Below are 22,734 nucleotides of genomic sequence, written 5' to 3'. Positions count from 1 at the left end.
TTGCAGAATAATAGTGAAGACATCAAAACTATTAAATAACACATGTAATCATGTGGTAATCAAAATACATTCTCTCAACCAGCTTCACCTGGAATGCCTTTCCAACAGTCTTGAAGGAGTTCCCACACATGCTGAGCACTTGTTGGCTGCTTTTCTTTCACTCTGCGGTCCAACTCATCCCAAACCATCTCAATTGTTTTGAGGTCGGGTGGTTGTGGAAGCCAGGTAATTTGATGCAGCACTCCATCACTCTCCTTCTTAGTCAAATAGCCCTTCCACAGCCTGGATGTGTGCTGGGTCATTGTCCTGTTGAAAAACAAATTATAGTCTCACTAAGCCAAAACCAGATGGGATGGCATATTGCTGCAGAATGCTGTGGTGGCCACACTGGTTAAGTGTGCCTTGAATTCTAAATAAATCACTGACAGTGTCACCAGCAAAACACCAGCACACCTCCTGCTTCATGGTGGGAACCACACATGCGGAGATCTTCCGTTCACCTACTCTGCGTCTCACAAAGACACAGCGGTTGGAACCAAAAATAAAATATTTGGTTTCATCAGACCAAAGGACAGATTTCCACCAGTCTAATGTCCATTTCTCATGTTTCTTTGCCCAAGCAAGTCTCTTCTTCATATTGGTGTCCTTTAGTAGTGGTTTCTTTGCAGCAATTCGACCATGAAGGCCTGATTCACACAGTTGATGTTGAGATGTGAATGTTACTTGAACACTGAAGCATTTATTTGGGTCTCAATTTCTGAGGCTGGTAACGCTAATGAACTCTGGGTCTTCCTTTCCTGTGGCGGTCCTCATGTACTTTAGATTTGTGTGTGTTGTGAAATTGTTAGATATTACTGCACCGTTAGAGCTAGAAACACAAGCATTTCATATCATCTGCTAAACACGTATGTGAAATTTGATTTGAGAGCCAGTTTCATCATAGAGCTTGATGATTTTTGCGACTGCACTTGAAGAAGCATTCAAAGTTTTTGAAATGTTTCGCATTGACTGACCTTCATGTCGTAAAGTAATGATTGTCATTTCTCTTTGCTTAGTTGAGCTGTTTTTGTGGGTTTTTTTTTGTGTGGAATTTTTACCCCTTTTTCTCCCCAATTTCATGGTATTCAATTGTTTTAGTAGCTACTATCTTGTCTCATCGCTACAACTCCCGTACGGGCTCGGGAGAGACGAAGGTTGAAAGTCATGCGTCTTCCGATACACAACCCAACCTAGCCGCACTGCTTCTTAACACAGGGCGCATCCAACCCGGAAGCCAGCCGCACAAATGTGTCGGAGGAAACACCGTGCACCTGGCAACCTTGGCTAGCGCGCACTGCGCCCGGCCCGCCACAGGAGTCGCTGGTGTGCGATGAGACAAGGACATCCCTACCGACCAAGCCCTCCCTAACCCGGACGACGCTAGGCCAATTTGGCGTCGCCCCATGGACCTCCCGGTCGCGGCCGGTTACGACAGAGCCTGGGCGCGAACCCAGAGTCTCTGATGGCACAGCGCCCTTAACCACTGCACTACCCGGGAGGCCAGTTGAGCTGTTCTTGCCATAATATGGACTTAGCCCTATTTGGTAAATTACCATCTTCTGTATACCACCCCACCTTGTCACAACACAGCTGATTGGCTCAAACACATTAAGAAGGAAAGAAATTCCACAAATTAACTTAAGGCACACCTGTTAATTGAAATGCATTCCAGGTGGCTACCTCATGACTGGTTGAGAGAATGCCAGGAGTGTGCAAAGCTGTAATCAAGGCAAAGGGTGGCTACTTTGAAGAATCTCAATATAAAATAAATACAAATTGTTAACACTTTTTTGTTTTCTACATGATTCCATATGTGTTATTTAATAGTTTTGTCTTCACTATTATTCTACAATGTAGAAAATAATAAAAAGTAAAACCCTTGAATGAGTAGGTGTGCCCAAACTTTTGACTGGTATTGAATATAGATTATTTTTACTGTTGTTGCTCAGAGAACTTGGGGTCCAAATACAATCCTGTTGGGGAACCCTGCCCTATACCATCTCTCTTTAGAGCAATTTCAATACTACATAAAGTGCTTTCATGGTTGTTAACAAAAGCTTTTTTATTTTGTGTTTGACAGGTTGTGGAGTTGATCTCAAGTGCCATTGGTGACTTGGTGCAGGGAATCTACCATGAGATGCCCAACAGTTTGGAGGTAAGACCATTTCCATACCAGGGACAGTGTAACTAGTTAGCTGTAAACTCACCTAAACAAACTGCACTGTCAATTTAGGAGTCTACAATCTCACCATGTTCAACCTGCAGATCGATGTGCCTCACAGAGGAGTCTTAACATACGCTACATCAATGGGCCACACAGTGCATTCTGGGACAAGGAGCGCTCTCCTTCAAGGAGTGAATGGGTGTCTATTGGGCGCTAGCTCAAAGACCCAACATTAGCTCAAATTTCGTCAACAAGAAGTACAACATTACAAATCCTTTCTGATAGAATACTATACCACAAAAAGGGGGTAAAAAATGTAAATAGATTTAATAGGATGAGTTGGCTGCAGAGTAAAGGAAAAGCAGCCAACAAGTACTCAGCATATATGAGAACTCCTTTTAGGCTGTTGGAAGAGCTACCTCATGCAGCCGGTTGAGAGAATGCCAAGAGTGTGCAAAGCTGTCATCAAGGCATAGGGTGGCTACTTTGAAGAATCTCAAATATAATATATATCTCAAATATATTTTGATTTAACACCTTTTTGGTTACTAAATGATTCCAAGTGGAATTATTATTGTAAAAATTAAGAAACTTTTGACTGGTAGTGTGTGTGTGTGTGTAATGTACTGTATGTATATATTAACAGTAACATGTCTGGAAAATAAATCAAATATGTAAACATGAGTGATGGGAAAGGTCATAAGATTTTGCCCCAAAATCATCACAAATCAAGAGATTGCAAAAACAACAGGTGGTACAGGAGGCATAAATAGCCTACATTGTCACCAGTTTGAGGAAATGTTCAATTATAATATACAATAGGCACAATGAGAGATGCGCATAGTAATATGTTGTATGGCTTCTTCGGGAATATGAACTCAGCCAGAAAAGGTAAGGAATTTATTCTGCAAAGTTTGGACACCTACTCATTCAAGGGTTTTCTTTATTTTTACAGTAATAGTGAAGACATCGAAGCTATGAAATAACACACATGGAATCATGTATTAACCATAAGTGTTAAACAAATCTAAATAGTTTCTATTTGAGATTCTTCAAAGTAGCCACCCTTTGCCTTGATGACAGCTTTGCACAGTCTTGGTATTCTCTCAACCAGCTTCACCTGGAATGCTTTTCCAACAGTCTTGAAGGAGTTCCCACATATACTGAGCACTTGTTGGCTCCTTTCCCTTCACTCTGCGGTCCAACTCATCCCAAACCATCTCAATTGGGTTGAGATCGGGTGATTTGTGGAGCCCAGGTCATCTGATGCAGCACTCCATCACTCTCCTTGGTTAAATAGCACTTACACAGCCTGGAAGTGTGTTTTGGGTCATTGTCCTGTTGAAAAACAAATGATAGTGAGACTAAGCGCAAACCAGATGGGATGGTGTATCACTGCAGAATGCTGTGGTAGCCATGCTGGTTAAGTGTGCCTTGAATTCTAAATATATCACTGACAGTGTCACCAGCAAAGCACCCTCACGCCACCACCTCCATGGTAAGAACCACACATGCGAAGATATTCCGTTCACCTACTCTGCGTCTCACAGACACGGTGCTTCGAACCAAAAATCTAAATTTGGACTCAGACCAAACAACAGAATTCCACCAGTCTAATGTCCATTGCTTGTGTTTCTTGGCCCCAAGCAAGTCTCTTCTTATTATTGGTGTTCTTTAGTAGTGGTTTCTTTGCAGCTGGATGGAAGATGGTCTACTATGCTAACATATGGAATTATTTAAAGATTTTCGGGATGGTCTGATTAACACTGCTATAGCTCGGCCACCTTCCACCGCAGATGCGGAAGGCCAACATAAACGGATGCGATGGTTTGAGACGCAGCAAAACAAATATTTTTAGCTTAAATTGACATTTTATTATGTTACTTAGATTGACGCACAGGTGCATCAAGGCTCTTAAGGATTTTAAACTGCGCTTAGGATCATATCAAATTGAGCAAAATACTTGAAATAGCTTATCTATTTACTACTGTGAAGTGTGTCCAATTAAATGAATGATGGGACGAATGGTAGCCTATCCTAACTTGTTCTAGGCTTATAGGCTATTTCGCCAATAGGAAACCATCACAGAAAAGGTGAGATATTTATTCTGCAATGTTCATGGAAATAAAATAAATAATAGGAAAGATGCCTATTTCTAATTATTTTAGAATGCAAAGATGAAAATGTTTTTGCTCTTTCACTAACAGCAAATTATTGAATCTTATTCTATTAAGCGACTTGTTTTTTTTGTCATGAATAAGAGTGTCATCATATATTCCTGCAAAAGGCTACTACTGGAATAAAAATGTACTTCCACACAATGGGAACAGTCAGAACTGAATACATAACGTTTGATGTAAACTTTCAGGACAAGTCCCTGACTGATGACATCAACATGGTTACGTGGGAGGAGCAGAGGTTCTTGTCCCATGGTGCCTTGCTGGCGAAAAGCTGTCAGGCAGCGATGGAGCTCGCCAAACATGACAAAGATGCCCAAGGACTGGCCTACAAATACGGCAAGCATCTATCACTGGGCCACAAGGCAAGTACTGCATATTATGACTCGTGGGTTTCGTCTTTATAATAATTCAATAATGATGAGACTGAAGGGGCCTCCTGAGTGGCGCAGCGGTCTGAGACCATGCTAGAGGCATCACTACAGACCCGGGTTCGATCCCAGGCTGTCATACAAAGCGCCGTGATTGGGCGGCGCACAATTGACCCAGCCACATCCGGGTTAGGGGAGGGTTTGGCCGAGGGTGCTTTACTTGGGTCATCGTGCTCTTGCGACTCCTTGTGGTGGGCCGGGCGCATGCAGGCTGACCTTGGTCTTCAGGTGAGCGGTGTTTCCTCCGACACATTGGTGCAGTTGGCAAGCGGCTTAAGCGGGCGGGTGTTAAGAAGTGTGGTTTGGCGGGTCATGTTTCGGGGGATGCATGACTCTACTTTCGCCGCCCAGGCCCATTGGGGAGTTGCAGAGATGAGACGAGATCGAACTGGGGATGGGCAAAAAATTATGAGACCGAAGACAGGAATCAGTTCAACCATTATCTAGAACAGGGATGGGCAACTTTTAAAGAGTGGTGCGGGCCACTCATCATGAGGGTCTGCAGTGGCTCGGGGGTTTGTGTATCCGTACACACACATGCAGTCAGAGCCGACCCCAGAGCCGACCCTCCCTCCCCCACCTAGAGGAGCAAAACGTTTTAGCTGCCCCCGTCTTGACAGCAGAGGTCATTTAAAAAAAAAATGGAGTTAATTTCCTGCAATTCTACTCATTTTGCCATTTTAATATCTGAGTATCTTTTTGTAGAGGGTACTATGCTGCATACAGACCTTGCTGTGCACTCAATGCTGCGGGGAAACTGAAGTGAGCTTTAGCCTATTGTCTGTTTGTTTGAGTCTTATAAAAAAAGAAAATGTAACATTGTCTATTTGCTGCTTTTCAATCAATCATGTAGCTGTTCTTTAGGCTGTTGCCTAAGATAAATGTGTTCATACAGGCAGAATATTATATTTTGTAGCGTAGGCTACTGAATTTATGAAAATAACCAGTTCATGTGAAAATATTCGGATCTGGTAAAAGGCTGACATTTGGTTGTTTCAATAAAATAAAAAACACTGTCACATGACAATAGAAATGGAAACTGATTTTAGAGACAAAGTAACAATAGCCTCTACAATTAAAGGGATCAGAGTCCATCTTATTGGGCTCTTACCATTATTTATATCTTTCAAATTCACCAAACAATTTTGTTTAAAAGCCCACTAGGCTACTCATTTATTGCATTAAATATTTTGGATAATAAAAAGGAACATGCTGTTGGGTGTTAATGCAATAGCCTATCCTACACAATTCCACACAGTACCCTACTGTACCTCGGTGTCCAATCCGATACACAGAAACATATGAAAACATAACCTTGATGCTTTCTCTGTTAAATCCTCTAGACCCTTCTGTAACTCAAGCAGACGAGCAGATAATCAACAAATGTAGGGGTATTGGATTGGATCCAACACGGATCATAACTGCCTTCACTGGCGCAACAAACGAGACATCAACATATTCTGGACATTCTTCTCAACACTGTTTTGGCATCATGTGCTGTGTCACTTGACTGTCATTCAGAAACATATTTTCTGGATCAGCTGATGATGGCCTAACTAAACAGCTGGATACTAAATGTGCATCCAACAAGTTGGTCTAGCCTACCATAGCCTATGGAAGAACCACGAAAGTTAGGTGACTTTCGGTTAGAAGCATTCGATTTTGCAACCGCATTCATCACTTTGGATTTACCAAGTTTTATTTATTCTGTCTAAGAGGAATGCAACACATTTTTATTTATACAATATTCTGCCCATATTTTTATTTTAGTGCATAAGGGAACCAATATATGAGAACCTTCAGACTGGTTTCAACATGTTTCCTCATGGAGCCATTGCATTTGATTTATTTTACTCAATATTCTGCCCATATGAATTCATTTATATAAAATATTTTGCCCATTTTAACACATTTATTTTCGGGCATAAGTGAACCAATATATGAGAGCCTTCAGACTGGTTTAAACCAGTGGCGGGTCTAGACCATTTCAACTGGGGAGGGCCAAGCTGGGGCCAGTTATATTAGATGTTACTGTTTTCTTCACTGCATTGTAGGCAAAAGACCATGTTCATAATAATCATCGTTGCCACTATCTAATAACGGATGTAAAAAAAGAACGATAGCAAAAATGATTTCATACTCCACATTTAGGGGGGCCACAAGGGGGTCCAAAATTGTCACAGGGGCACTGCCCCCCCCCTCCCCCCCCCAGAACCTCCACTGGTTTAAGCAAGTTTCCTCACGGCGCAACCAAGTATTTCCCCAGCCTGCGTGTGTGCGCGGGTGAAAAAGTGGCCGGCAAAGGAGTTTGCTTCTGCTGAAATATATTACTCATTACGGCAGTGGTTCGCACACTCCGAGTAAGAGGGGCCCCCTGGTCGGTAATTCGACCATGATTACTACAAATTGAGAACGCTGGCCGCTAGACTAACTTGCCAGTCAAAAAGAAATGTAGTTGACATGGGCTAATTGAGTGACTGTCAGTGACTGACATAACAAGAGGAAAAACTGCTGATGCACAATCAAATTTAGAAATGGTGTATTCTGCTATTCTAAGTTAAGACCCGATTTCCCCAAAAACATTTAACATTATTACTGATCTGCGGGCCTACAAAAGGGACCATTTGCACATCCCTGTTCTAGAATGTGCTTGGTCTCAACACATACAACCCCCATGATGCTCTGCTGCCCAACCCCAATATACCACATCTCTTCCCCTTCCTACCTAAATTGTCCCCATTATGAACAATAGTCCTGAGAAGCTGACTACTGGTGGATCTGTCGGTGTTGCGGGACCAGTCTGAGCAATGACTGTACCAGGAACCCACTTTGGTCCGTTGAGGTAGTTTCTCCAGGATTGAAAGCTCTGTCTTTTGTTCTCAGTTCACAACGTTCGACTTGACTCTCCTGTTGACGTCGCACTCCTTTTCCTTCTGAGGTTTGAGTAGGTTGAAGCTTGTGCTTAGCACCCTCTTCATGAGTAGCAAAGCAGGGAAGCCTTGTTTGTTGCATGAGGCTTGTTCCTTTAGGATAGTAGGACGCTGTTCAAGCGTTGGTGCAACGTCCCTTGACCATAACACTTTCAATGCATTTTTCATGGTCTGTATGAACCTCAACGCAAGCCAGTTTATAGATGGATGATACGGGGCGGGCCTGATGTGCTATACGCCATTCACCTGTAGGAATGTAGCCATTTATTGGGACACTAGGTGTGGTCCGTTGTCGCCAACGAGTTGGAGTGGTGATCCGAACAGACTACACTTCCCCAAGTTTCTCGATGGTGTTCTCTGCAGTAGTAGACCTCATGATGGTAACATCTGGCTACTTGCTATGAGCATCCACAACCACAAGAAACATGGTCTTCAAATGGACCTGCGAAGATGCGTTACCACGCCTCTGGCCAATCCCACGGATGAAGAGGTGCAATTTGAGGTATATTTGCAAACCTTCTGACATGAGGAACATGCTTTTTCCTCCATCCAGTCCATCAGAGGTAGCTTTGTGCGATTTCCTTCGTTAAAAAAACATTCCACAATTACCTGAGTGTAGCTGGTGCATTTTCCACTTGTCTGGAGTAGAAGTCCACTTGGTGGGACTCTGGCTTGACCACAGGTAGTGGTAACCTGGAAGAACTGCAATGCAGATGGCTTTAACTTGCGGCTTTTGATGTCCTTGGCAGCAAGTGACTGAATCCCAGTATGCAGTCCAAAGATGCTCGTCAGCGGACGATGATCTGTAAAAAGGGTGAACTTACTCCTGTACAGCTACAGGTGACATTTACACCCTCCAAAAACAAATGCCTAGGGATTCTCATTCTATCTGTGCATAGTTAGTTTTGGCTTCGTTTAATGTCCTTGACGTGAAAGCGATATACTTCACCTGAAGGCATGATATGGGACACGACTGCTCCCGCACTATAGGTACTAGCATCACAAGCTAGTTGGATGGGCAATGACGGGTCGAAGTGCATCAGATTTCAGAAGTGTTTCCTTGGTTTTCACGAATGCTTCCTCGGATTGTTCTGTCCATTTCCATGTTTTGTCTTGACAAAACAACTAATGCAGCGGCTTCAGCTTCCATTGCTAAGCTCGGAATAAATCGTCCTTAGTAATTCAGTAACCCCAGGAAAGAACATAGTTGGCTTACGTTCTGAGGAGCTGGGGTCCAAGATAGTCTTGACCTTTGACGGAGCCTTGTGAAGGCCCATTGCATTGATGACAAGTCCAAGGTATTCAACTGGTGATTGGAAGAATGCACTTTTTCCCCTCAATCTGCACACAATACCCCATAATGACAAAGAAAAAACAGGTTTTTAAAAATGTATTCAACAAAAAACAATACCTTTTTATATACATAAGTATTCAGACCCTTTGTGATGAGACTCTAAATTGAGCTCAGGTGCATCCTGTTTGCATTATTCATCCTTGATGAAAACTTTGAGTCCACCTGTGGTAAATTTCAATTGATTGGACATAATTTGGAAAGTTACACACCTGTCTATATAAGGTTCCATAGTTGACAGTGCATGTCAGAGCAAAAACAATGCCATGATTTAGAAGGAATTGTCCGTAGAGCTCCAAGACAGAGCTGGGGAAGGGTACCAGATCTGTGCGTCCCCAAGAACACAGTGGCTTCCATCATTCTTAAATGGAAAAAGTTCCTAGAGCTGGCGGACGGCCAAACTGAGCAATCGGGGGAGAAGGGCCTTGGTCAGGGTAGCATCTCTGTAGCACTCCACCAAACAGGCCTTCATGGTAGTGTCCAAACAGAAGCCACTCCTCAGTAAAATGCACCTGACAGCCCTGTTGGAGTTTGCCAAAAAGGCCCCTAAAGGACTCTCAGACCATGACAAACAAGATTCTCTGGTCTGATGAAACCAAGATTGAACTCTTTAGCCTGAACGCCAAGCATCACGTCTGGAAGAAACCTGGCACTATCCCTACGGTGAAGCATGGTGGCAGCATCATGCTGTGGGGATGTTTTCAGCGGCAGGGACTGGGAGACAAGTCAAGATCAAGTGAAAGATGAACGGAACAAAGTACAGAGAGATCCTTGATGAAGACCTGCTCCAGAGCACTCGGGACCTGAGACTGAGGTGAAGGTTCACCTTCCAACAGGACAATGACCCTAAGCACACAGCCAAGACAACGCAGGAGTGGCTTCGGGTCAAGTCTCTCAATGTCCTTGACCTTGAGGGGTCCAGCCAGAGCCCAGATTTAAACCCGATCGAACATCTGGAGAAACCTGAAAATAGCTGTGCAGCGATGCTCTGCATCCAACCTGACAGAGCTTGAGTGGATCTGCAGAAGAAAATGGGAGAAACTCCCCAAATACAGGTGTGCCACGCTTGTAGCGTCATACCCAAGTAGACTCGAGGCTGTAATTATAGTCAATGGGGCTTCAAAGTACTGAGTAAAGAGTCTGAAAACTTATGTAATATTTTTTTATAAAGTAAAAACAGTTTTTTAGACTTTCATTATGGATTGTTATTTGTAGCTTGATGAAGACAAAAAAAAATACATTTTAGCATGAGGCTGTTAAGTAACAATGTGGGAAAAGTCAAGGGGTCTGAATGCACTGTATATACAAAACTAGGTGGACACCCCTTCACAATTTTGGATCCGGCTATTTCAGCCACACCCATTGCTGACAGGTGTATAAAATCGAGCACACAGCCATGCAATCTCCATCGTCAAACATTGGCAGGAGAATGGCCTTACTGAAGAGCTCAGACTTTCAACATGGCGCCGTCATAGGATGCCACCTTTCCAATAAGTCAGTTAGTCAAATTTCTGCCCTGTTAGGCCACACAAGTTCACATAACGGGACCGCCGAGTGCTAAATCGTGTAGTGCGTAAGAACTGTACGTCTTCGGTTGCAACACACACTACCGAGTTCCAAACTGCATATGGAAGCAACGTCAACACGAGAAATGTTTGTGGCCGAGCTGCCTCACACGAGACTAAGATCACCATGCGCAATGCCAAGTGTCGGCTGGAGTGGTGTAAAGCTCGCTGCCATTGGATTGTGGAGCAGTTGAAACACGTTTTCTGTAGTGATGAATCACGCTTCATCTGGCAGTCTGACGGACAAATCTTGGTTTGGCCTATGCCAGGAGAACGCAACGTGCCCCAATGCAGTGTCAAATGTAAAGTTTGATGGTGGAGGAATAATGGTCTGGGGCTGTTTTTCATGGTTCGTGCTAGGCCCCCCGTTCCAGTGAAGGGAAATCTTAATGCAACAGCATACAATTACATTCTAAACGATTCTGGGAATCCAACTTTGTAGCACCAGTTGGAAGGTCCTTTCCTGTTTCAGCAGTGCCCAGGTGCACAAAGTGGGGTCCATACAGAAATGGTTTGTCAAGATTGGTGTGGAAGAACATGACTGGCCTGCACAGAGCTCTGACCTCAACCCCATCAAACACCTTTGGGTTGAATTGAACCACCGACTGCGAGGTAGGACTAATCGCTCAACATCAGTGCCCGACCTCACTAATGCTTGTGTGGCTGAATGGAAGCAAGTCCCCACAGCAATGCTCCAACCTCTAGTGGAAAAACCTTCCCAGAAGAGTGGAGGCTATTGTTGGGGACCAACTCCATATTAATTCCCATGATTTTGGAATGAGATGGTCAACGAGCAGGTGTCCACATGCTTTTGATTATGTAGTATATGTTCTTACGAACTCGTCTGTAATGCAGTGTATGTCCTTACGAACTCCTAGTCCGTAGTCCTTCAATCTCTGTAAGGTCGTATCCAAGTTCAGGAGATGGTCTTCTTCGTCTTTACCGGTAATGAGGTGTCATCCAGGTAGCTTTGTACTCCTGGCAAGATCTTGTCATTCACCCTCTAGAACAGAGCTGGCGCACTTGGGATTTCAAATGGTAGATGAGAATAGTTGAAGAGCCTCTTGTGTGTCACGATGGTCAGAAGCTCCTTTGACTTTTCATCCATGTGCATCTGCAAGTAGGCCTGGCAGAGGTCGATCTTGCTGAACTTTTGAACCCAGATAATCCTGTGAAAAGTTTGTATGTGTGATAGCAGATTCTGCTTAGTGGACAACACAGGGTTAACGGTAAAGTTAGTCTCCACATATCCTAATTCATCCACCTTTTTTAAAGGACTGGTACGATGGGTGTTGCCCATTCACTCACTCTGACCGGCTACAGTATGTTGTTCTTGACTTCAGTGTCCAAGTCAGCCTTGACTTTTGGTCTTATAGCATAAGGTACGAGTCGGGCTTTCAGAAATGTTGGTGTGCTATCTAGCTTAATGCGAAGCTTCAATGTAATGTATTTCATGCTACATAACTCTCCATTAAAGACCTCTGATTTCAGTTGCAACTCCCTGCACTTTTCCTGATGTACTCAACTACTGAGCATCTTTAGCAGCGAGTTCCATGGACACACGGACTTCAATGTCCTTTGCCAGTGTCAGATTACATGCAGTCAATAGTCTCTTTTGTGTAGCTTCACGCCATAGCCCACATACTATGTCTCTAATGGTGTCATTTAGAACATCATTAAACTCAGTACTCTGATAGCTTCTTTAACGAAGCAGCAAACATTATCACTGATTCTCCCTCTTCCTGATTTCTTCTGTGGAACCTAAACTTTTCAGCGAAAAGTGTCCTTTCAGTATATCCCCATATGTCTTATCTGGCCTGTGTGGCTGTAGCAGACCGCATAGTCAATTAAATGTCTTTAGCCCCATTAAACTAAAAAATGTAGGCACAATTGTCCTCATCAATGTCATTTGCAAGTAATAAATATTCAAACCGTTCTGTATATGAGCTCCACACTTTCATTAAACTGTCCAATGTTCTCAACAATTCTAGCAATTTTTCATTTCTCAATTGGCTCCTGATTGTCACTTACTTTAATATTTTCCTCATCCACTTCACTTGACGTTTCATCCTTAACTTCTCTAGGGTAGGGGGCAGCATTTGGAATTTTGGATGAAAAGCGTGCCCAAATTAAACTGCCTTCTACTCAGGGCCAGACGATTGGATATGCATATAATTGGTAGATTTGGATAGAAAACACAAGTTTCCAAAACTTAAAATAGTGTCTGAGTATAACAGAACTGATTTGGCAGGCGAAAACCTGAGAGAAATCCATTCAGGAAGTGGGATTTTTTTGTTGTTTTTATTCAATGCCATTACAGTATCTATTGACTTTGGACTCAAATTGCAGTTCCTATGCCTTCCACTAGATGTCAACAGTCTTTAGAAATTGTTTCAGGCTTGTATTCTGAAAAATGAGGGAGTAAGAGCAGTCTGAATGCTTGGACCCGGCCGTGTCAGAGCTTTTTCATGCATGCGACCGAGAGTGCCTTTCTTGTTTACCTTTTATATTGACGAGGTTATTGTCTGGTTGAAATATTATCGATTTATTTAGGCTAAAAACAACCTGAGGATTGATTATGAACATCGTTTGAAATGTTTCTACGAACTTTATGGATACTATTTGGATTTTTTTGTCTGCCTGTTGTGACTGCGTTTGAGCCTGTGGATTACTGAAGAAAACACGCAAACAAAACTGAGGTTTTTGGATATAAAGAGACTTTATCAAACAAAAGGAACATTTATTGAAAAAATGAATCTATTCTGAGTGCAACCATATGAAGATCATCAAAGGTAAATTATTAATTTTCTCTATTTCTGACTTGTGTAACTCTTCTTTGTATGTAATGATTTGTCTGCTGGGCTATGTTCTCAAATAATCGTAAGGTATGCTTTCGCCGTAGAATTTAATCTTTAAACCTATGTAAAATAGTTGTATCTTTTCTGAATTATTATAATAAGTATTTCTGTATTAGAATTTGGCGCTCTGCAATCTCACTGGATGTTGGCCAGGTGGGACGCTAGCGTCCCACATACCCTAGAGGTTAATTTCCCCAGTTCTTCCTCGCATGCCTATTCCTCCCTTTTTAATCACTTTGTTTCCTCGCTTCGACGTCCGTCTCAAATCCTTTTCTGCCATCCATGACAATGCAAACTCTCTCTCTCTTAGCTAGCTCAACTATGCACTTGCCTCTACTGGCAAAACATTGTCCTAACATTAGCCTTAAACTTGTTAAAACCGACTTCTTCCAGACAGAATAGTTCCCATAGGTTCAGTCTCATTGCCAATGTTTAGTTGTTTCATAATGAGACGGGAATCAATTCAACCATTTATCTAGAACATGCTCAGTCTCAACACATAAAGCCCCATGATGCTATGTGGCACAACCCCAATACACCACACTGCAGGAAACCTGAAAGATTGGCTTTGCTGAAAAGGAATCATGCTGAAATGTGAAAAGGACATAATAGTACAGCTGATTCAAATAGTCAACTCCTCAACAAGAGTTGATTATTTTAATCAGCTGGGTAACTCAACATGCACCCCTTGGGGTCCCCAGGACCAAGTTTGGGAAACGCTGTAGTTGGTGAGATATAACATGTATAACATGATTAGGCTGTCATGACTGACTAATGCTGTCGTTTCCCACTCTTTAGTTGAACTCTGACCTGCAGCCATTTGTGAAGAACAGTTCAGCAGGCCCAGTAACATTCAGTTTGAACTCTGCTCCTGTGGTTTTCCACCGGCAGATTGTGGGGCAGGAGAGATGGCGTTATCAGCTGCAACAGGTACTGAACCACTTATCCCGTGCCATTACTTTTTCCCTGACAGTTTAATTGGTCTGTCTGTCTGTCTACACACACACACACACACACACACACACACACACTGGGGCAAAAAAGTATTTAGTCAGCCACCGATTGTGCAAGTTCTGCCACTTAAAAAGATGAGAGGCCTGTAATTTTCATCATAGGTACACTTCAACTATGACAGACAAAATGAGAAAATAAAAATCCAGAAAATCACATTGTAGGATTTTTTAATGAATTTATTTGCAAATTATGGTGGAAAATAAGTATTTGGTCACCTACAAACAAGCAAGATTTCTGGCTCTCACAGACCTGTAACTTCTTCTTTAAGAGGCTCCTCTGTCCTCCATTTGTTACCTGTATTAATGGCACCTGTTTGAACTTGTTATCAGTATAAAAGACACCTGTCCACAACCTCAAACAGTCACACTCCAAACTCCACTATGGCCAAGACCAAAGAGCTGTCAAAGGACACCAGAAACAAAATTGTAGACCTGCACCAGGCTGGGAAGACTGAATCTGCAATAGGTAAGCAGCTTGGTTTGAAGAAATCAACTCTGGGAGCAATTATTAGGAAATGGAAGACATACAAGACCACTGATAATCTCCCTCGATCTGGTTCTCCACGCAAGATCTCACCCCGTGGGGTCAAAATGATCACAAGAACGGTGAGCAAAAATCCCAGAACCACACGGGGGGACCAAGTGAATGGCCTGCAGAGAGCTGGAACCATAGTAACAAAGCCTACCATCAGTAACACACTACGCCGCCAGGGACTCAAATCCTGCAGTGCCAGACGTGTCCCCCTGCTTAAGCCAGTACATGTCCAGGCCCATCTGAAGTTTGCTAGAGAGCATTTGGAGGATCCAGAAGAAGATTGGGAGAATGTCATGTGGTCAGATGAAACCAAAATATAACTTTTTGGTAAAAACTCAACTCGTTGTGTTTGGAGGACAAAGAATGCTGAGTTGCATCCAAAGAACACCATACCTACTGTGAAGCATGGGGGTGGAAACATCATGCTTTGGGGCTGTTTTTCTGCAAAGGGACCAGGACGACTGATCCGTGTAAAGGAAAGGATGAATGGGGCCATGTATCGTGAGATTTTGAGCGAAAACCTTCCATCAGCAAGGGCATTGAAGATGAAACGTGGCTGGGTCTTTCAGCATGACAATGATCCCAAACACACCGCCCGGGCAACGAAGGAGTGGCTTCATAAGAAGCATTTCAAGGCCCTGGAGTGGCCTAGCCAGTCTCCAGATTTCAACCCCATAGAAAATCTTTGGAGGGAGTTGAAAGTCTGTGTTGCCCAGCAACAGCCCCAAATCATCACTGCTCTAGAGGAGATCTGCATGGCGGAATGGGCCAAAATACCAGCAACAGTGTGTGAAAACCTACAGAAAACAGCTGAACTCTGTCATTGCCAACAAAGGGTATATAAAAGTATTGAGAAACTTTTATTGACCAAATACTTATTTTCCACCATAATTTGCAAATAAATTCAATAAAAATATTGAATTGCACCTCCTTTTGCCCTCAGAACAGCCTCAATTCGTCAGGGCATGGTCTCTACAAGGTATCAAGCGTTCCACAGGGATGCTGGCCCATATTGTCTCCAATTCTTCCCACAGTTGTCAAGTTGGCTGGATGTCCTTTGGGTGGTGGACCATACTTGAAACATACGGGAAACTGTTGAGTGTGAAAAACCCAGCAGCGTTGCAGTTCTTGACACAAACCGGTGCGCCTGGCACCTACTAACATACCACGTTCAAAGGCCCTTAAGTCTTTTGTTTTGCCCATTCAACCTCTGAATTGTACACATACACAATCAATGTCTCAAGGCTTAAAAATCTTTATTTAACCTGTCTCCTCCCCTTCATCTACACTGTTGAAGTGGATGTCACAAGTGACATCATTAAGGGATCATAGCTTTCACCTGGTCAGTCTGTCATGGAAAGAGCATGTTTTATACTCACTGTATACTTAAATGTCTTTCCCTTTTTCTTGCTCTGTGAACAGGCAAAAACTATTGGAACTGTTGACTATACAAAGGTAAGCAGGGTGGATGTACATACATACGGTGGATGTTTATTATTGTGGTATGGTAGCAAGGTGGGTTCCAAGACTAAGATGCGGTTGCCATCCGCTCTAACCAATTTTAAGTTTGAAATTTCCAAAGTCAGTTGGAGGGAAAGGAGGGGACAGACTGGGCGCAGGAAGAAACAAAGGTGGTGGTGGGGGGATCTCTGATCACGTCTGAAACCAGATCGTGGGGGATTAGGTACCTAGGACTATTTGTGGAGGAGACAGCGACAGTGGCATTGTCAGAATCTCCTTCATAAGGACAGGAGGGGGGATATGGAGAGAATGTATCCTCCTTAACTGCACCCCAGTTATTATAGTTACTCTAACTTCCATTTCCATATAGATTAGTACTTAGAATAGAATACATTTGTTCTGCTTGCCTGGGCTTTTACTCTGAAATGTATATTGTGTCAAACACTAGGTGTACCCTGTGCACTGCTCCTCTTAGTCTTAATGTAATGCAGTCTGAAGCCATGATGGTCAGACCATATTTTGGAAATATCTGCCACCTGTTGTTCGACATAGGAAAGTAAGTGGTGGACAGAGGACAGGGCCTTTCTGGGAAGTAATGGAGTGTGGAGAAGACCCTTGGAGTGTGCTGTGTCCCTGTGTTGAAACTGACGAGTGTGCACACACATTAGCGCAGTGGAGCAACGCACCTTGCCTGCTGTTTTTTTAAGCGAAGGCCCACAGGGGCTTTTCGGTCTCAGAATTCATTAGGTAGAACGCCCTGAGCAACAAATATGTCCTGACAGAGTTAGAGCAGCAGGGGGGAAAGACACGTAAGATTACTCAGTGTGTCCGGGATGAGGGGTTCTAATGACCAATGTACAGTTTTGTTATGACCACTGCACGTTCTGTCCTCCGCAGTCACAATAGGCTGCTCATTTGCTTACATAAAAAAATGCTGTCGTCCTCTTGGTCTCTTCCTGCAACAGCTGCGGTCCATGATCAAGTTGGAGGAAGGTGTCACCTCAACAATGGACCTGTGTCGTTACCACGGCAACAAAGCTCTGGAGTCCATCCAGTGTTTTCCTTCCTCTGAGGCACGCTCAGCTTTGGAGAACATCGCTAGCACTGTCACAAAGTTCTGACCCCCCCATTACCCTGTGTCCTCAGGATGAATTGCACAAACACACAAAAACAATCTTTGTTCTATTTAAGCCAACCAGTGAGCAGAACTCAGTCCTATAGACATTTACCAGAAATTAAACTACAGATTGCCCTTTTCAAAACGCCATGTAACTGTTTGCTATTAAAACAATTCCCATCCAGTCGTCTTGAGTTGTTTTGTGTTTGCTACTATTACAACTTTGATATGTCACTGTGCAATAGCAAAATAAAATCTAGGTGGGGAAAAATGTCAAAGCTTTCCTTGTCCCTGCCACGAGAAGCACACTTGAAGCTCCGCAAGCAGTAATTATTAATGAGGTCCAATCCCGTGACCTGCAGCAAATGGACAGGAAATGCAAGGGTATTGATTGGGCCGCTGTGGGCTGGCGCCAGGGTGGTGGCCTGTGGTTTCCCAGGCACTCTCGGCTGGGACAGCCAAGGTGTGAAACTGGGTGGAGAAGCGTCACCACTACCAACCGTGTCTGTCACATGCGGCCCGGCCTGAAGGGCACAGGGAAAGGAGGGGGAAAGATATGAGGCTGATCCAGGAATGCAGAGGGCATTTCAAATACAAATTTGGATCTCAGTCGATGGTAGTTTGTGTCCACTTCCGCTATGTTTTTGGCTCTGTTAGGTTCCTTCATTCAGTGTGTACAAGGGCAAGCCTCCGGCCATTGATGAAATATTCATCCATGCTGTGCGCCGACAGGAGGAAAGAAACATGGGAAGATAAAGGTACCTGCTTTGGGTCTTCTTCAAATAACTAAAACTAAGAATATCTTTGACTGAGAACATTTACCTGTTCTTGAGATCCTTGCCACAGGGCTACAGGGCCTGAATTACATGTGTGGATCTCTAGTTAGAATTGGGTCCTTACAGATTAGTGATCTAACTTCAAGGCAGGGAGGTTGCATTTTAGAAGGCTCCATACAGAGCCACAGCTCCATGTACAGTATCGCACATCTGAAACCCAAAACTGGTATTATTCATAGAGATGATTTTTGTGGTTTGCCGTCTGTCACACCCAGACTGCTCCGCTGTCAAGAGGGCTGAGGTTACATAAAATGTTGGAGGGGGCATCTGCTACCCCCTGTGGGTGGGTGTCTGTGTGTTGTAATTACAGATGGGGCGCAGTGGAGAGCTAGCCAGCGCAGCAAAACAGATTCCATTACAGCGTCCCCACATCATGCTCCTACAGATAGAGGACAATACCACTTCAAAGTCCACAAAACAGAGAGACTTCAGACTTCAATGAGTGTGTCTTAGAGGGGCAGAATCTTCAAATGCCACTCAAATGAAGATGAGTTCTCTGGCCTTGTCTACTAACTTCACAGCATATTTGAAGGAAACCTCAACTCTCTGACAGGAGTGTCCCAAAAGGGTGGGGGGGGGGGGACATCCATCGATTGGTTTGCATGCATTCTAGACCAACTGAAGACCTAGGCTACCCCTTTGCCTTGCATTTATTTTTATATTTTGTGTGCACTGAAAACATGATACGTAAAAATAAATCTGATCCATAATAGTGGGATATTAAGACTTAATTGTTTTTTTTGTTATTTTACAAGTGAACACCTGTTAATAACATCACATGGTTGACTGATGGATGAAATCACTCAATAGGAGCAATATGCTATTCTCTCTTCTACAGAAATGAGCATATTGTCCAAAAATTGCATTTTAACGAGCACTTCTCAGTGTTAAGTGCTGAATCCCAGACCCTCTTTGCAAGCCTTCGCTTCAGTGATCCCCGACTCTGCTTTCCAGCACAGGTCTCGCTCTTATTGGCTGACAGATCAGACTGCGGCGCCACACGCTGCCACTGAACCAGCTCATTACCCAAATAATGACTGTCGCACCATCTCGGTTGCAGTGTCTTATTATATACCCAACAGACACATTTGTGACCAGTCAGTGCTAGAACATTGGGTACTAGAGTGCGTGGATGTTAGATATGATATGTTCTCTACAGAAAGAGATCAAGTTGTGCTTTTTACAGAGAAGGAATCCCAAAATATGATTAGTGGTCAAAATAAATAGTTGTGCCAGACATTTTATAGATTAAAAATGATGAGTACCCTATCTTTTTTAACATGCACATGCTTTTCTAATCCGATATAACAACCGCTGTTTCAAAGGGGGTGAGGTAGATTTCAAAACTCTTCCGCATAGGATACACTTGTGCATCCTCTGCCAGAGGAGGTAATTGAGGAGAGGAGCAAACTTCTCCTTTCGCCTATTAATGAATTTACACTTCTACATATGGCTTTCAGTTTCCGGGTAACGGAGGATGGAGGAGTCTAGGAGAGGATGGACTTTTATCTATTGAGAATCTCCCAAACCTCCTCTTGTATATCCTCTTTAGCTTAAAAGCGCAGTTCAAATAATTTAAAATGGTAGAATAGTAGTTGCCTTTGTCTACATAATGACTTAGGGCTCCATTTGATCTGAAGTGTTATAGATTCCGCTATAGAAAATTAAAGCCCGTGTTTACTGTGAATGCAGTCGCCGCTAAAACAGGAACATTGCCTTTAAAATTCAAATCACAGATTTTAGTGATGCGGATTGAATAGAACCATTAAAGCCTCTAGTCCTCAGACAGGTTGCTGTCCGCATGCATGAATGGCCTTACAAAACTGGATTTGTCTTGTTAGATACTGACATATTCCTTAGATCAAAGGGTTATGATGTTGGATTTCGGGCATTTTAAGCGTGAAATAAATAAATTAAAAAACAGCACATATCCCTGACCGAACAAGTATAATAAGATATATTTAAGTTTGGCTGACTTAAAGGGCCATGGGAATCTAACGTGGACCCCATAGAACCATTTCATTACCTCCACCCTCTGTACAATTCTGTTTTAAAACCACAGTAGGGTCACAAACCATATAGTAATGTTACTTTTTATGTTCAATTTGCAAGTGGAGCTGAAAAGGGGGTTGTTGATTGCAATGTGTATTAAAGGGGTTTGTAAATCAATTTAATTTATGTTTACATTGTCATAGAATGGTGCATTCGATCACAAATGTTTAGGTAGGTTATATAGTATCATGGAATGTCATTTCATAAGAACACTATCATTTACTTTGTGCTGGTTAATGTCATGGGATGCATTTTCTTGTTTACATTGTTTACATTTAGTTTGTGGCCCACTCTGTGAAGGAAATGGTGTTTAACAGTTTAATAGACCCCCCTCCCCCAGAAAATAGTAGTAATCGAATAGTCAGCCGCTCACACAGTATAGACTTCCGAATCACTGTCCAGGGTGCTGAAATTGTTACTTCTATGTGGCTGCTTATCGAACTGATGATAGGCTTTCTGTGGTGCCAGGGCATGTAGCCTATAGCTTTTCTTTAGCTGATGGATAATTGTTTATTGGTAGGCCTATTTGGTCGTCATTTTCTTATGTTAAGCCAAACATTTCAAGAAGCTATTCACGGTGTCATAATGCTGACATTTAGAATGCTGGCTGGCGGCAATAATGTAATTACTTGTTTAGTGATTAAAGTTGGATTTTTGTTTCGTTTTTGGACTTTTTACACCTTTTACTCCCCAATTTTCGTGATATCCAATTGGTAGTTACAGTTTTGTCCCATCGCTTCAACTCCTGTACGGACTAGGGAGAGGCGAAGGTCAAGAGCCATGCCTCCAAAATACAACCCTGCCAAGCCACACTGCTCGCTTAACCCATAAGCCAGCTGCACCAATGTGTCAGAGGAAAAACAGCACAACTGGTGAACGTGTTAGCGTACATGCGCCCGGATGCTAGAGCGCGATGGGACAAGGACATCCCGACCGGCCAAACCCTTCCCTAACCAGGATGACGCTGGGAAAATTGCCCGTCGCCTCATGGGTCTCCCAGTCGCCTGCAACACAGCCCGGGTTCGAACCCGGATCTATAGTGACGCCTCAAGCACTGCGACGCAGTGCCTTAGACCACTGCACCTCTCGGGAGGCCCATAAAGTTGGAAATTCAAACGATACAGATTGTAAAATACATTTGATGCAACAGCATACTAATCAGCTACTGTACCAATTGTACTGTATAGCATATCTGAACCTGCATGACATGAGATGTCCTCACACTCTCGCCCATAGAAAGTTGTGGTGCGTAAAACCAGTCTAATGCCAACTAATAGTCAGTCCACCCTCAAAGCACTAACTTGCTAGGGATTGTTTCATTATGCAGTGTAGCCTACTATCTATATAAAGTATTAAGCTGCTATATAAAAATTACACATCAAATAGCCTAACAATTCTCTTGAAGTTTATTTTTGTTGTTTCTTTCTCTTAGAAATACATTTCTCTGTGTCTGTGCTCCTCTTTGTTTTCTACGTGGAGGACAATAGTAGCTACAGTATGCGACTGCATTGCCTTACATTTTTCTGTGCAAATGTTTTCACCTCGGCCTGTAGGCCTAGGTTGCGGTCCCAACTGTTTTCTATAACAAGTATTGATAACTCTTTCCTGAGACACTATGCATTATATTGTGCATGACTCTACAAGATGTCAAGTGTTCCACAGGGTTACTGGCCCATGTTGACTCCAATGCCTCCCACAGTTGTGTCAAGTTGGCTGGATGTCCTTTAGGTGGTGGACCATTCTTGATACACATGAAACTGTTGAGCATGAAAAACCAGCAGTGTCTGGCACCTACTACCATACCCCGTTCAAAAGGCACTTAAATCTTTTGTCTTGCCCATTCACCCTCAATGTCACATATACACAATCCATGCCTCAACTGTCTCAAGGCTTAACAATCTTTCTTTAACCTGTCTCCTCCCCTTCATCTACACTGATTTAACAAGTGACATCAATAAGGGATCAAAACTTTCACCTGGTCAGTCGGTCATGGAAAGAACAGGTGCTCATAAGGTTTTGCATACTCGGTGCATGTCCATTGCGCTGCACACACGTTATGCATGCTAAGATATACCAGAGACGGTTGATATTGCAACCACACAACTCAAGCGCCGGTTCACCAGTATGAACGAAATCGGAAGCTGCTTGTTTTGTTTGAGCCCTCAACTGTTGTCCGCTAAACATGATCATCTGTTTGCATCTGCC

The 22,734-nt window shown here is 43.1% G+C and overlaps 1 protein-coding gene across 2 annotated transcripts in view; it reads left to right on the top strand.

Moving 5' to 3' along the window:
* Nucleotides 1-17,825, top strand: part of LOC112261644 (prenyl (decaprenyl) diphosphate synthase, subunit 2) — a 51,933-nt gene extending 34,108 nt beyond the window's left edge. For both annotated transcript variants that reach the window (XM_024437129.2, XM_024437127.1), the window contains exons 4-8: nucleotides 2,120-2,194; nucleotides 4,572-4,745; nucleotides 14,314-14,445; nucleotides 16,486-16,518; nucleotides 17,490-17,825. In XM_024437129.2, coding sequence (XP_024292897.1) covers nucleotides 2,120-2,194; nucleotides 4,572-4,745; nucleotides 14,314-14,445; nucleotides 16,486-16,518; nucleotides 17,490-17,645 — 570 coding nt within the window. In that variant the 3' untranslated portion in view covers nucleotides 17,646-17,825. The remainder of the gene's footprint in view (nucleotides 1-2,119; nucleotides 2,195-4,571; nucleotides 4,746-14,313; nucleotides 14,446-16,485; nucleotides 16,519-17,489) is intronic.
* Nucleotides 17,826-22,734: the final 4,909 nt, after the last annotated feature.

The sequence above is a fragment of the Oncorhynchus tshawytscha genome, linkage group LG11 (assembly GCF_018296145.1).
Source record: "Oncorhynchus tshawytscha isolate Ot180627B linkage group LG11, Otsh_v2.0, whole genome shotgun sequence".
NCBI lineage: Eukaryota > Metazoa > Chordata > Actinopteri > Salmoniformes > Salmonidae > Oncorhynchus > Oncorhynchus tshawytscha.
This window is presented reverse-complemented; position numbering and strand designations above follow the sequence as displayed.